At 47.3% G+C, this 15,929-nt stretch overlaps 2 protein-coding genes across 2 annotated transcripts in view; one reads left to right on the top strand and one right to left on the bottom strand.

The window, feature by feature from the left end:
* The window catches only part of LOC131270294 (matrix metalloproteinase-2-like), a 94,283-nt gene extending 88,338 nt beyond the window's left edge, over window positions 1-5,945 (top strand). Inside the window, exon 4 of the mRNA XM_058272410.1 lies at window positions 5,942-5,945. Coding sequence (XP_058128393.1) covers window positions 5,942-5,945 — 4 coding nt within the window. The remainder of the gene's footprint in view (window positions 1-5,941) is intronic.
* A 2,263-nt stretch (window positions 5,946-8,208) lies between these two features.
* On the bottom strand, window positions 8,209-12,513 carry LOC131270278 (uncharacterized). Its single transcript, XM_058272409.1, has 2 exons — window positions 10,180-12,513; window positions 8,209-8,217 (listed from the first exon to the last, which is right to left on the bottom strand). Exons 1-2 carry the CDS (start codon window positions 12,511-12,513, stop codon window positions 8,209-8,211), a joined length of 2,343 nt encoding a protein of 780 aa, XP_058128392.1.
* Window positions 12,514-15,929: the final 3,416 nt, after the last annotated feature.

Raw genomic sequence — 15,929 nt, 5'->3', positions numbered from 1 at the left:
TCCGCATTGCGTTTATCGTGAAGTTCATCGCGAAAAACATCTGTAGGAATATAAAAAAAGTAATGTAATTCGAGGTGATGCTTGTTTTCCTTCCGTCGTGTCTGAAGAAGTCCAATACATACGCAACAAAATTTCGTGCGTCTAAAGTCGTCCGTTTTCACTTTCATTGGAAAACCGAAAATAGCTTGCAAAATGAACGATGGAGGCGCCTGGTCAGTCACAGCTCCTAACCTCCGCGACGCTCCTTTCCATCCCCTTCCCTGTTCGATAGGACAAATCAAAATCAGATCCAACGAAACGTTAGGCTGGTATTCCCTAGACCATGGAACTCGCCACTCGCCAGACCAGGTCGACGTAATCTGCCTCTTTATCAATTATTCAACCTTATTCCAACTGTTCCATCCACGATCCTCGGTCCCCGTTCGACCTACCTTCCAAAACCGAGACGCGAGATAGCTGGAAATAACCCAAAGGTATGCCGATGTGGCATGGGCAGCCTTTTTTTCGGATGTTTCTTGAAGCCCAAAAGCCGTCACGGTGTTCCGAGGCTCACGCAGTGCGTTCTTATCGCGCCTCAAATAGTTCGACCGGATCGGCATGACAAGACCGATCCGGGTTTTGCGGCAGACGGAGCCACAGTTAAGATCTCATTTTTATGGCCCTGTTTTCGGTGCGGGGAGAGCGTTTGGCGTTTTGGGGTGGGCCCTTTCGGAGACGCGTACCGTAACAATTGTCGTTCTCAGCCGACCCGGTCGCTCGTCAACGTCGGGGTGTCATGCCGACGGTGGATAAATATTTCAAAAACCATCGACAAATACGACGTAGCGCCACTGGAAGTGAAGGACAGCAATATTGACCTCGGGTGAAACCGACCGCGACGGACTTAAAGAGTGGCACTTTAATACCGCGACGATATGGTTAGTCCTTTATCGGATTTTTCCAACCAGCCACGAAGGGCCACGAAGGTCGGGGAAGAGGAGAAACCACCAGAACGGCACACGGAACGATTCGAAAAATGGGTTTCTGGGGATCAACGGACCACTGGCTTCTCGTAGGATCTGAGAAACGGCCCAATCCAGCGGAGAATTTACCAAATTGATATCGTACGGCAAATGGGCGAAAGAAAACATGCACAAACCCAGAAGAAGCCAAGGGATGGGGACCGTTTTCCAACAATGGGTCGTTCATAAATGATGACCTGCTCGTTTCGGAGTCGGTACTTTTGTATATGCCGGACAAACTGGAGCCTTGGAAAATATCAAGTTTAATTTGACCAAACTTCAAACATTGAACGTGTTTATTTTTAGTCAACATTGGAAACAGGGTAATATAAAATGAACTACCAGTTATTATAGCATGAATTACACTTTCACAAATTGATACTGGTTTCGAAGTTGCATATAACAAATAAATTTACCAAATTGAGGCCTTCCTCATGGGTCGCTTCGGATCATGATATTTAAATCAGATCACAAAACACGAGGCGGACACACACCTCCTTTATCACCGATCCTTACGAGGGCCTATATTTTGGAGCTCCAATTTTGGGCTTCGTCCAATGCGGTCTCGAATCGGGTCGTCGCTATCGCTTCCGAGGTAATGACAGTATTCGGACACAACCGTATTCAAGACCCTCCCAAAGCCGTGTGGTGTCGTTTCGGGTACGCGTACTACAACACGGCCTCGACATAATAATGATGATGATATGGTTACAACAAACTATAATTACTACAGCAAATTATACTGATTCGAAAGGACATCCCGAGCGCGGTACGGCGAACTCGGTGCCAACAAAATCACCCCATTCAGTGTAAAATCCGACCACCGGTCCACGTCTCTCTGTTCTTTCCCGGGGAAGGAAGGAAGGAGCCGAGCTTATTCCCACCAAATCCGCACGATCAACGTTGTCCAAATGTCCCGACCGCTCCGACCAGCACGTTTTGGAGGCGTACAATGCCCATATAGCAGTAAGGGTTTTTGCTGTATGGGAAAAACCAGTCCGGGCTATTAAGCTGACACGGGATCAACCTCACGTAACCGGATAAATTATGCACCACGCGAACGCACATGACGTCGTCGTTCGTCGTCCGTTCTTTCGCTCGCACTTGATGGATATTTCTGGCGATCCCGAGGACGTTCTCATCCCGGAACGTGCACTCCCGGTCGGAGTGGCTTAGAACAAACACACCAAAAAGGAAAAAAAACTAGACATTGCAGTCCGTTCCCGGACAGTTGCTAGAACTGCAACATAATCCATTTGGTGCTTTCGTTCCTTTTTTACAGGAAAGAACGTCCTTTAAAGCATTCAATGTGATCGTAAAAATTAAAACCATAATTTAAATGTTAATAAAAGTGACTACGAAGAACAATCTAAACACTTTTGATTTGGCAAAGTTTAGAAGAGAAAAGTGTCACAAAGATAAGGCAACATTTCAAAATGAACCCTTTATTTTTATGGGTTCACTTTCATTTCTGTTTAGTCACCCGTTCGTTTTTGTTTCATCATCACACGGTAACATTTATCAAATTGTTATTACGCACCCCCAAAACAGCTTTGTTTGCGTGTTTCCCAAATCGTACTCGTTTTGCCCATTGTGAAGAAAATCTTTTTGGCAAGAGAAACGCAAGCAGTTTGCAGATTTGCGGTTCCGTCAGAAACCGAGAAACGGGCTCGGGATTTCTAATGGTAATTGGTGTTGTTTCGGTGTTTCCATAATGATGTTCGTTGATAGGAAAAGGGGGAGGGGGGGGGGGTGCCTTTCGTCTATTGTCTTTAGCTGACTGGCATAACTGGCAAAAGAAAACTTGTTAATAATCATCACAAACGACGATCAGTGGCAAGTATAAAAGAGCTTTAAGAAAAAACACATTAAAAAACAACTTTAAAGACCAAGTAAGCAAAGCAAACGAACGAACGAAGATACTCTTAGCAACCGAGACATTCTATCACGCCACGAAACTGATGAATGGAAACCCGGATAGCAATTCGAAAAGATTTGCGTTTGATCATTTGCATAATGACTAAATGATATGAATATTAAACGATCCGATGGAGAAGATTGCAGCCACAGCTCCAACGGCGTCCGTTAAAATATAAGAGGCAAAGACGTGGAAGGAACAAATCACAAGCCTTCATCTGCCCGCTTTGCAGAACGAAACGTAAATAGAAAGACACCGAGACACACACACGCAGAAACACACTGATGGCGTTTTTTCCACCCAACAAAGCCAGTGAGAGGCAACGCGTTAAACTGTCAACATCGACCGGTTTGGGAAAACCAAACAAAACCGGCAAACCTGCCTTAGATCCGGCACCGGCATCGTTGGCAAGAAAATGGTGCTGGGCCGCATGTTTTACTACTGCACCAATACACCCGTTGTCTCAGCCGGTTACGCCTCCGGGAGGCCATTGTGCGACAATCCGATTGACGAGCGAGTTTTTCCCTTTCCCTTTCGCGGTAGCACATTGTAGCACATTTTCATATCCTTCCCGTGCGACGCGGAAAAATCGTTGACGATTTAATAATGAATGAGTTTTATGCCGAATGCCGAACTCGGAAAAGGGAAAGGTAGATGTTGTTGGGAAATGAAACGATACCTAAGCAAACGAAAGCACGGGAATGCTTTCAAGGGCTTTCCCGTCCACAGCGTGGAAAAACGGTTCTCCCCCCCGCAAAGAAGGCAAACATTTCGCTACATATAAATTGTGACACTTGGCAAGGAAAATGTGTCTCCTTTTTCTCTCATCTCCCCACCTTGGTATGCAGATATCCGTTTCCACCCGTTTGTTCCACTTTTCGGAAGCTGTGAAAATGATCCACCTTTTGAATGTTTGAGTTTGTGGGGGTGAAAAAAAAACAGAAGGACGAAACTCACGCAACCCATGACTTTGCAGCTTTACGCTGACTGTGTAAATATGTTGGGTAAACTTTACTCCCCCTCTCTGCCCTTTTCCTGCACTCCAACCCGCCACAAGTGCGATCGATAATTCCTGGGCCGCTCACTGTGCGAACGTTTGGGCGTTTTTTCCACCCTCATCCCTCCCTCTTGAACCCGCTCCCGGAAAGGATGTTTACCTTAGGTGTCAAAACTCGTGTGTAAGTTTCGTTTTTTTTCCTTCGGCTCGGGTTTGTTTTTGGGTTTGCGAATTTCGAATACGCTCCTCGCTTCCGAGAACGAACCCGAGAAGCCCCGAATCGGATGAGATTATTCCTGAAACATTAATCATACTCGCTCGCCGGGATCAAAGTTGGATGGTACGTGCTCATTTTTCATGCATCATCGATCGTTCAAGCCGGCCAGGTGAGGAAGGAATTAGTTTTCCCAAGGTAAACTTTCCCCCGAAAGGCCCAGCAGCAGGGTTTGCGCGGGGAGATCTTACAATCTCGGTTTTCCTGTTTTTTCCACTGGTGAACTACTGGTTCCTTTGGAGTCGGGAAATCTCCCCAACAACCAGCAAGGCGGCTGGCAAAAATTCCCATCGACACATGGACACCGAGAGGGGGGGGTTTTCCAAATGGTGCCTTGTGGTTACGCCGCAAAAGAAGAAGCATCCAATCCGACCACAGCTCAACAAGAGCAAAAGCTAAATCCTTGCACGGAAACGAATAAAAACTTTACCTCAGCCTGGAACGATTGTAACGGACGAGAGGAGGGAGAGGGTTGAGGAAACACACGGGAAAATGGCGGGAAAATACAAAGCCTCTTCCGTTTCACTCCCTTTTCGACTCCTTAAACCTACGCCCGCGGAAAGAATCCGGTCGCTCCACAATCAATGTCTCCGGGAGTGTGAGACGGTGGCGTCTAGTCGAGGATTTGGGAAAATCTTCCCTTTTTTCCGCCCAACCTTCTTGTGAGCGTCTTTTCCCTGTTTTGTTTCCCTGCCTACCAGTTCGAATGGGATCGATGGAGAGATGGCCCTGAAGCCCATGGGATTTCGGAACGATGGACTTTTTTTTCCGCAGCCCGAGCGTTCCAAACTCAACTTGAATACTTTGACTTGGAAAAGGGAAAGAAAAGGGAAGTACGCATTCAAGAAGGCTAAGGCTACTGAGGAAGGAGGACAACAAAAAATAAGTTAATCCTGCGTTACGTTTTGAAAAAGTGCATCCATTCTTGGCAACGGCAGGAAAGGGCCGAAAGAGGCCCGGTCGTAAAGTGGAAAAGGAAAAGGAGAACCGACTTCAGTAAACGGAAAGCTGAAACGAGAAACACGGCAGTACGTTCAGTTTAATTAAGAAATCGCTGCTCGTTTGCCGAAGCCAGGGGATCCGTGCGTTCGTTTCGTTTCTTCACTGCTTTTTTTTCCTATCACAGCATTTCATCCCTTTTTCATACGGGTAGCATTTTCCACGTTTTTCCTTTCCTTAACAACAAATTAAAAACGTTTGCCCGCGAATGAAGATGTTTAAATTATGTTTCCAGTTGATTTGTTCCATTCACGAAACGATATAAACGACGAACAACGCTCTAGGCGTTTGTTTTAAATTGAGTGAAAGTACTTAGTTAGTCTGTTGTACGATAGCAGGGAACTCTGTTAAATATTTCTGTTTAATTGTTCTAAAACAAAGAACGTTAAAATTCGCAGTTTAGTTCCATAAAACCTGTTCGCTTTTAATTTTAATTTGTTTGTTAAACAGTTCTGTTCTTCATTCGATGCTGTGTAAAACCACTCTTATGATTTATCGATTCCATTTGATGCACAAACAGGTTGAAACTTCTTTTTTTCTCAAATTTTCTTTTCTTTTATTGCCTCAAACCTACTAATCGACCACAGTTATGCAACCAACATATTGTTTGCAACCAAAAACCATATGTTGGATTGTAAAACGAGAGTTTCATCGTACGAAAACCGCATCATGAACGGGTGTGGTAGCAAAACCCCACCGCACTTTAAAACGTTTCTTAATTCTCCCTCCCTCCTTTCTCGTTCTATTTCCAGGTAAGTCCTGCCGACGACAATATGCAGCATTCAAAGCATCGGAGAACGATCCGAAAATCATCCGGAAACAGCGGGCAAACCGCAAGACTACAACCGGCCCGACGTCCGATTCGAAGAGGTCGTGCTCTCTGTTTTGGAACCCGGTTCCATCGGGTTCGATCGGCAAATAGTAAAGAAATCAATTGTGGTAAGCGCCAGCGGTGACACAGGGCGCAGTCCGGAGGGCTAAGGCTTGGACAATGTTCTCGTTATGGGGGGAAAATCAATCAAACGGAATGTCACCAGCAAACCTCATTTGGCAATTTTCTAATAGCGAACGATCCCATTCTCCCCCTGCTTTGTGGGTCGTTTAATCGGTCGGTGGAAGCAAAGGACGTTACCCGGGGATGGATTCGGACTCGCAAATAGCTTGCCAAAACCACAACGGACGACCATTTCCACCGGCGAAGGTCCATCGTTGCAGCCGTTTTTCCTTCGAACCGAGCAAACGCAATGAATATGACCAATAATCTGTGATCGTATTCGGTGCTCGGTTGGCGCAAAAGGTTCGAGGAAATAGTGAACTATTGGAGCATTGTGTAGTGGCGAGTGTCGTGAAACGATCGATCATTTTCACTTTTTTTTTGTATCATTTCCACGACGCTGGAGAAATCTACATCTCAGTGATGAAAAGTACTTTTCTGGAATTTATACTTTTCCTGTAGAAGGAACTAAGAGCCTCTGAAGCACGAAAGGATGTGTACGTTTCAAAACCACCAACGCTCCTCGCTTCGATGAAGCCTTTTATATTTATTTATAGCCACTAGATCTACATTCGCACATTTTCAGCTTTTTACCGTTAGCAAAAAAGAAAAAGAAATCCAACTTATTCGCAGGCCGTAACACTAAATCGATGGACAAATATTCTTCAAACTGCAGCGCGTGGGCGTAAGATAAGATCAAGCTTTTCCCCGGGAACATCGGGGGGGCGGGGGGTGGGGCGGGGGGGGAGTGAATCCTTTTTCGCTTACGACCAAACGTCTTTAGCCACCTGAAGGAAATTGAATTTCTATAAGTCCGAGGCCTAGGGAAAAAGAACCCTATTACCCACCCCCCGATTAAGGCGATTTTCCACGCTGCTCCATCAATTCTCCGCCGGCCGGTTTCCCCTCGCCTCCCCCCTCACCCCCTCTGCCTGATTAACGCTGATTGGTCGCCATCGTTAGGGGCCCCATTTTCCGTTTAGCTGGAGGATGAAATTAGAAAGCACCTTGGTTGTGCTTTGGGGTCGGGACCAGGGTTGTCTTAACCTAATTGAACCCTTTTGGGATTTCTCACCCGGTAGATTTGACCCTTTTTTCTTTCGGAGTGGTATTTTCATCGTGGCGAGGGTCAGTGTGACTTAGGGAAAATCAATGAAGCATTTGGGAATTCTTCTCGTTGTTTCATCTTGATTCGCAAACTTCCTTCCTGAAAATGTACTTTGTAAAAAGAAAGTTCTATTCAAATTTCACGAAATGCTTAGAAAAGCTACAAATAGATGGGAAAAGATTAACTGCTCCAACAAAATTCCAAATAGAAATGGAGTAGAACAAAACATTTACTGGTATCCGTTAATTATGTAACTTTTATATTTGAAAGAGCGCCAGCAGATATATTGTAAAATGTTTACCATTTCCATTGCATCCGAAACGAAACAATGGGATTAAATAGACCCAACCAACCATTCGGAAACTCACATCCGCACACACATGCAACGGGGGCAAAATCGAAGGAAGATACAAATGAGAAAATATTACGAGTAAAGCCCACCCAGCTTTTGCATTGATGAAAGCGCACTGGATACGAGCCCTTCAGAATTGATTTCCACTTCGACATAAAACGATGATGATGGCGCCCTTCGTAGATGATGAGCCGAAGTGGAGAGAAAATGAAAATGAAAATGAAAATTCGCCTCCACTCCTGCCCCCTGCTGCTCTTTTCCACCAATTCCCCATGAGAGAGACACACAAAAAGGCAAATGAGCCTTTCTACCTATCGGTTTTCCCAATATTTCCATTTCCACTTCTAAACTTGCATTCCCCCCGGGTTGGTTCCGGGACAGGCAAGCAGCAAGAATATAAATCGCGATTAAATCCTTGTTCGGTGTGCGGCCGAACGAACTTACACACAGACTTGCACCGACCTTCCTCGTGGCGTGAGGAAGGATCCAGGGAGTGACTTCAGCGGATGGAAGCCACCACTGCCTGGACGGAAAAGAGCTCGGAAGTAACCTCCGCGGATTAAGGTTACTCGCTCTGGAAATAAAAGCAAAGTCGATGGGCAGGCCAACAGACTAATACTCTTCCTTTCCAACTTATGGAGACTTAGACGGCAAAAAGGTGTCCAAATAGAACTACCGTGGGTCGGATTCCGTTTCGGATCTAATTGCCTTGATAAATAATGCCTACGCTTCTTTATTCCAAGTTCTCCATGTATTTCAACAGTTTCGTAACCTCAAGGCATCCCACGATACAATGCTATAATAGTGATACCTAAATACTAACTACTGCTGTGTATACTAGTTCTATACCATGCTGTACTAGCGATGAACAGTGCTTATCGCTGTAATCTTGCTACGTCTTTCTTATCGTTTCACGTTGTACAGTTCTATTCTGTACTCTGTTCTAAAGGTTTGGTTCTAAACTATATTGCCTACATTCAGGCGTTCCGTAGCTTCCGATCTAGACGGAACATACACCCCCCGTTGAGGCTACTCAATATTTCAGGGTTACTCTTACTCTTCTATGGGCAATAAAGAAATTTTTGTTATGGGTCGCCGATATGTTGCTCCGTCTATGAATACATCAATCGCTCGTACAAGGCCATCTTCACCAGGATATACTGCTTCCACTCTGCCCATCTTCCAATGGAGCGGAGGCTGTTGTCGATCATGGATGAGGACGATCATTCCTTCGCGAACATTCGGCAGGCTGCGTAGATTTTTCTTCCTAGGTTGCAGTGTATTCAGGTAGTCTCGTTTTTGCGCCTCGGAAATTTGTTGCGTTATCCGAGTGAATCTGCTGCATCATTCCTCGTCGACTGATAACCCGCTTGAGAGATGCAATGAACGCATTTGTGCTTAAATCAGACACTGCTTCTAGCTGAACTGCCTTTGTTGCCATACACACATAGACTGCTATGTATGCCTTGATCATTGCTGAACGACGAACACCTTGCTTGATGAAAATTGGACCGGCGTAGTCCACTCCGGTAACTGCAAACGGTGGTGATGGCGTCACTCTGGCGGCTGGCAGGTTACCCATCAACTGGCTTACGGGGGCTGGGTTGGTCTTGAAGCAGGTGATGCATTTTCGGGTGATAGACCGAATCGTGGAGCGTGCGTTCAACAGCCAATATCGTTGACGTAGGGCGTTCATCAAGCCGGTTTGTCCTACATGAAGTAACTCCACATGCATTTGTCGAACCATAAGACGAATAACTGGATCCTTGTTTGGTAGAATGATAGGATGGCGGCTTTCGAAGGGTAGAAGAGACCGATCCAGACGGCCTCCCACACGGAGCAAACCTTCAGAGTAGATTGGACGTAGGTTTGCAAACTTCTTCGAGGGTTCGTTTTTCACTGCTCGCTGGATTTCGTCGTCAAGATGGATGAGTTGGGTGACACGGATGATGGCTTCATTAGAACGGCGCAACTCGGGTATCGTTAAATACTGGCTGGTATGTCGTTGGGTTGACGCTTCAAACAATGAAAATGGTTCAATAGTCACGGTTGGGTTGGCCATCACTCCTTTTAATTCAGGAAGTTCATCCTCAGGAACAGGATCTGCTGGAAGGTAATCAGGTCCGCTCCACCAGAGGTTGTTGGTTTCGAAGGCTTCTAGCAGCATGCCTCTCGAAACGATGTCAGCTGGGTTGTGATGAGACCTTATATATTCCCATCGACACTCTTCCTTTGTTATGCGGGATGCAATTGGAAAGGCATCCCCGTTCTCCTTGACCAATTGAAGCAAACATTTGGTGGCAAGAAATTGCACTGATGCAGTACCGTAGGTAACGATACACAACTCGAAGACTCGTAGGGGCTCGGAAGGGTGTGGTCTCCAAAAAATTCGTCGAACGTTGAACAGGAAACGTTGATCGTCTTTAGCGAGGAGAATCTCACGATTCATTTTGGCGATGTCTCTCGAAAAGGCTATTTTGTACATTCGAAATCTCAGAACAATGGAGTAGAGATTTTTCTGTACAACTGGTCCTACATGCAGCACGTCGTTGAGCGAGAACTCGGCTGGAGATGCTTTTGCGCTGGCGTCGAGCACGACTCGGCTTTTCGTGCTCGAACTAGATGGCCGCAAAACCGCATGGTGTGGCAGATAGTAGGACAGCTGGTTGGGTACATCGTCGGATTCACGGATTTGTAGGCAGTGCCCTAGAGTTTCGTACTCTCGGATGAACTCCACATACTGTTGTTGTAGCTCTGGGTTGCGAAGCAGTCGTTTCTCCAACATCATGAACCGTTTGAGGGCTACCGTGCGACCATTGTTCAACAGGGTTTGTTGTTCGTTAAACGGTAGTCGCAAAATGAACCTTCCAGATTCGTCCGTTTGAGATGTAGGTAGAAAATGGTTCTCGCACTCCAGTTCTTCGATGGATCGTTCCGGGACGTCTGGAACCTCTTCAATCTGCCAAAACTGCTGGATCATTTTTTCGATGTCGATCAAAGCGTGGTGGGAATATATGGCTGGGATGGTAATCTGCTGCTCTACTATGGCTCCGGACACAATCCAACCAAACTGGCTATCTTGCAGACGAGGTAGATTATCGGCAAGATCGAGTTGGCTTGGCTTGAGTATATCGAAGAATAACTCAGCCCCGATCAGTAAATCAACCTTGTCTGGCGTGTAGAACGTTGGATCAGCCAAGGTCATTCCCTCCGGAATGTCCCAATTGTTGATGTTGATGTTGCAGGATGGGATTGTGCCGGTTATTTTTGGAGTTACCAAGCATTCCAAGCTTGTTTGGTAACTGTTCACTCGGGATTGTATGGTAACGGTCAACTTGTCGCGAGCGAGCGTGCGCAACGCGTTGATTCCCACGATCGGAACGTTTGCCGGTCTCTTTGGCAGTCCTAGACGGTTGGCCATTTCCTCAGCAAGGAAATTGACCTGAGAACCGCTGTCTAGGAGGACGCGGCAGCGATGTGGCTGGTTCTTGGCGTCCAGTACGTTGACCACGGCCGTCAACAGCAGGACGTTCTTACTCGGTTTGATGGTTTGCGATGCACATGCTGTCGAAAGTTGTTCCCGTACCACTGGTCCGCCGTACTCTGCCGCTGTCGATGGAGGATGCACTCTTGGTGTCGGAGGTTGAGGTTCTACTTCTGCTGCCATGGAAATAGTGGGCTGGCCGGTGGGTGCTACGTCCTCGTGCAGGAGCGTATGATGGCGACGCTGGCACTTGTAGCACTTTCTCTTGGAGGGACATTCCCGTAACTGATGTCCCTTCCGCAGGCAGTTGAAGCATAGTCCTGCCTTTTGTGCGGTGTTACTTCTTTCCCGTGGTGTCCCTTTCAGCAGTTCTGGGCAATTTATATTAGGATGGTCCTTACCACAGATTTCGCACTGAATAACCGCTGCTGTATAGCTCTTCTGGGCTGGATGTCTCGGAGAAAGCGGATGGTTGCCCTTTAGTTTGACCACAGGAGCTGATGATGACGCTGCTGCGCAATTTTCCAAAATCTGGCATCGGGATTTTAGAAATGCCATCGTCTGCTCGTAACGGGGCAGCTCACCTTTCCGCTGCGTCCCTTCCCAGGCTTTTCGGGTTGATTTGTCTAAAGCCGAAACCAACAGATGGACCACCATTGGTTCCGACACTCCTTCCAGGTTTTGTTTTAGGAACCTGAGACTTTCCACATGTCGGGAAGTCTCTTGGACTAGAGCTCTTAGCTCGTGGAAGTTTTCTGACGTCATCCGTTTGAGGTTCAGCAATCCGTGGATGTGGCTGTCCACTATGGCTCGATGATTGCCGAAGCGCTCCGTCAGAATCTCCCAGGCTTGCTTGTAGTTGCCAGCGTTGAGGATGCTGACATCAATTGCACCTGCAGCCTCGCCGACCAATGCCTTTTCAAGGTGATACAGCTTCATAGTATCACTGTCGCCGGCATTGGCCATCAGGTCTTCGAAGATGGCCTTAAACTTGGGCCATGCAGCGTATGTGCCGTCGAAAGTCGGGATCGGTGCCTTAAGCGGTTGCTGCTGGATGACAACTTGAGCCGTGGCAGGCTTGTTGTTCGTTGTCTTCGATTCCGCGGCTAGCAGCAACTCCTCGATTCTGTTGGACGCCTCGTAGAATACTTTCTCGAACTCGTCGTATACGCCGTCCTGCTCTGCCATTGCGCTGTCTGGAATTAGGCCTACAATGGTGGTGTGTATGGCACTAAATTCCGCGTACACAGTCGCGACGTTTTTGGCGAGCACCTTCAGCTGGGAAACGGTTGGCTCTTTCGTTTCCTGCAGCGTCTGCTCGATTCGCAGTAATTTGGCGTTGATCTGCGCTCGTTGGCGGACTGCCGTCTTCAGCGCCTTTTCCATCTTCTCGCTGTCCTGAGGTTCACTTGTTGAAGTACTCGCTGTCGGCTCACTTGACTCACTCGGCGTCTTCGTAGGGGAATCCGCTTGCTTGGATGGGGTGTGCCTAACTCGTGGCATCGGGTTGTCTTTTCACTTTTCACTAGCACAATGGATCCGGTTCGACTGGACCATATGTTCGGTGTGCGGCCGAACGAACTTACACACAGACTTGCACCGACCTTCCTCGTGGCGTGAGGAAGGATCCAGGGAGTGACTTCAGCGGATGGAAGCCACCACTGCCTGGACGGAAAAGAGCTCGGAAGTAACCTCCGCGGATTAAGGTTACTCGCTCTGGAAATAAAAGCAAAGTCGATGGGCAGGCCAACAGACTAATACTCTTCCTTTCCAACTTATGGAGACTTAGACGGCAAAAAGGTGTCCAAATAGAACTACCGTGGGTCGGATTCCGTTTCGGATCTAATTGCCTTGATAAATAATGCCTACGCTTCTTTATTCCAAGTTCTCCATGTATTTCAACAGTTTCGTAACCTCAAGGCATCCCACGATACAATGCTATAATAGTGATACCTAAATACTAACTACTGCTGTGTATACTAGTTCTATACCATGCTGTACTAGCGATGAACAGTGCTTATCGCTGTAATCTTGCTATGTCTTTCTTATCGTTTCACGTTGTACAGTTCTATTCTGTACTCTGTTCTAAAGGTTTGGTTCTAAACTATATTGCCTACATTCAGGCGTTCCGTAGCTTCCGATCTAGACGGAACAATCCTCTTGCACACATTTTCTTCCAACTTGATTGGAGAGCAGTGTGAAGATGAGGAGGAAAATGGGAAAGTGTCGGAGGGGTTTACACTCACACAAAATCAATATTGGAAGGCACAAAACGGAGCCACTTCCGCATGGCGTTCCATCGGGGGGGAGGCTCAAATCACCAGTTTTCCGTCATCGATTTTTCACTCATCTCGTGAGAATGGTGAACTAATAACGAAGGGAAGTAAAGCAGAAGAAAAGAAACATTACACCAGGAGCGAGAAAAAAACGTTATGCAATCATTTACGATCCCTCGTTCGGGATCTCTTATGTTTATTTTGAAGCGCTTTTTCGGGTATTTTACATTTCCCTGCGCGCAGATAAGTTTTTCTCAATTTGTATGGAATGTTATTTTATTGAAACACCCTCACCATGATGAATGTTTTCCAATCAAAGAGCACACTTCATCAAGCAAATCGTTTCATTACGACAAACCCCCGAAACAATGAGTGAAAATCCAATTACATTGCCGCCGAACACGCTTATCCTTTCAATGTCACTTCCGGTAAAATTTCCTGCCAATCCGCCCCAGGACCAGACAGCTTTTCCACCCATCCCCCCTCGTTTTCCTGGCGAAGCAGTAAATGTTGAAAAACCCCGTCCCGTTCTTTTGCCATCAAACCATCCCAGGTGGGAAACCCCGACCGCTTTCCACCCACTTGTTGTCAGCCGGGAATTTTTCCAGCCCTTTTTCCGGTGATATTTTCATTCCGTCCGGGCCAGGCGCACGGGGCCTAGTGGGCCCATTTCCATTCAATGACACGGCATAAAATATGCAAACCCGGTGAGCGAGCGCACGCTGGGAAGGCAGCAGTGCAGAATCGACCCGCTTTTCCTAGCAGAAGTTGTGTCCATCGGTTAGCATTGCTACCCACAATGGCGGCGGCGGCTCTTCCGAGGCCCCACGGGGAGGGTGTTTCGGGAAAGTTGAGGGGACGCTCAGTTACATTCACCCGAATTTGGTCTACCCACGTGGCCGTGTGTGTGTGTTCATTAGTCCTTCAAACAATAACCATATTTCCTTTCGCCAAGCAGTACCCCTTCCTCATCGTTCCCCCGGAGGCTTTCCCAAATTTTCAAACAAAATGGTCACGAACAAACCGTGGTTGAAGGTGAAACTTTTCACGTAATACCAATGTAAAAATTATTCCCAAGCTCACAATCGTTTCGCCGTGGGCGAAGTGTATGTGTTACAATCAATTAGAGCGCCTCCTCCTACGCAAAACCTTTCAGGCAAGACGGAAAAAATGTCATAATTTATGTTTCGTGTTTTCGCGTATGTAATCAAATTCCCATATTGAGCGAAATTAGTCCCATAATGCGATAAAACCCAGCGTTTTGGTAAGCGTCGTTCGTGTGCCCTGCTCCATCCCGTTGTAAGTGTGTGCACGTGAAACGCTACATAAACGTCGAGAACGTCATCGGCGCCGGGCGTGAAAAGCACTCATTCGCCGCCGCCACCGACACTCAACCTGTATCCTGTCAGGCAGAAATTTAATGAAAATTGACGGCTCGGTAAATACATAAGACGCCGGAGAATGTCACCTTCGTTCGGTTCGGTTTTTGTTGCCGGTTCCGGTTTCCGTTGCCGGAAGAGCGCAGCACCGGGAAAACCCCGGATGAGATATTCGAAAGCAAGCGAACGAACGAACGTACGAACGATTGACGCTTTTCTGCTCGACTAGCGATCGCGTCCGATGGGAAAGGAACGGGTGGAAGGGAGCAGATTCCCACGAGCAGCCATTTTTCACGGCAAACGACGACGGTCTCTACTTATCCTCGCGTCTGAGACGGTGCCTTTTACCAGCCATCTCTGTGTGTTTTCCTGCAGGCCGCAACCACCAGAGCGCTTCCAGGGGTTTATGCACGAACATTTTCCAAATGCCACCGAGGGAAGAAGCGAACGTCTGAGCGATGGTGACGACGGGTCTGACGAGGCCTCGTCGGCCTGCTGTAATTCCTTATCGGAGCCGCCGCAAAATTCCAACGTTTGCCACCATTTCAGAGGCTCATCCATCCCTTAGGGCGCTTTTTGGAAGGAAACGTCTCGGTGCCGGACGTGCAAAAGGCGGTTGCAAGTGAACCACACGGTGTAAACGCACTGCCGGCACAAATTGTTGTGGTACCTGGTGGTAGAGCTACTTTTAGGGCGGGGGCATTTTTCGTGCCTATGAAGCTTAACGTGTTCCCGTCCAACCCCCGGGATCGATCCCTGGGCCTAGCAAATGATTAAGGAAGATTATTATTCCAACGAAGGGCAGCAGGTTCTTGAGGTAAATATTCCCGTTTTCACGTTCCAAGCCCAGTGGGATTTCGCCCCCGGGGCTACGCATTAAAGATTACTTCACCGTGTACGGGAAACGGTTTCGACCACCTCCCACTTCGGCGAAGGACGCTCTCGAAGCTCAAGCGAAGAATGTATCGGAAAACCGTTCGATGGATGAGAAAAGGCTCATCGAATCCCTTGGAGGGGAGGCATTTCCAGCCAATTCGGATGAAAATTCGAGCAACACTAGAGCAACATTGTGGTTTCGGTGGATCGGGTTTTTGTTTACCGATGCTCGGTTTGAGGCTTGCTTGGCAAAAACCATGGCGTGGTAGAA

The sequence above is a fragment of the Anopheles coustani genome, chromosome 3 (assembly GCF_943734705.1).
Source record: "Anopheles coustani chromosome 3, idAnoCousDA_361_x.2, whole genome shotgun sequence".
NCBI lineage: Eukaryota > Metazoa > Arthropoda > Insecta > Diptera > Culicidae > Anopheles > Anopheles coustani.
This window is presented reverse-complemented; position numbering and strand designations above follow the sequence as displayed.

Coding starts and splice junctions, on each gene's coding strand:
- LOC131270278 (XM_058272409.1), bottom strand. CDS start 12,513: ATGGAAAAGGCGCTGAAGACGGCAGTCCGCCAACGAGCGCAGATCAAC.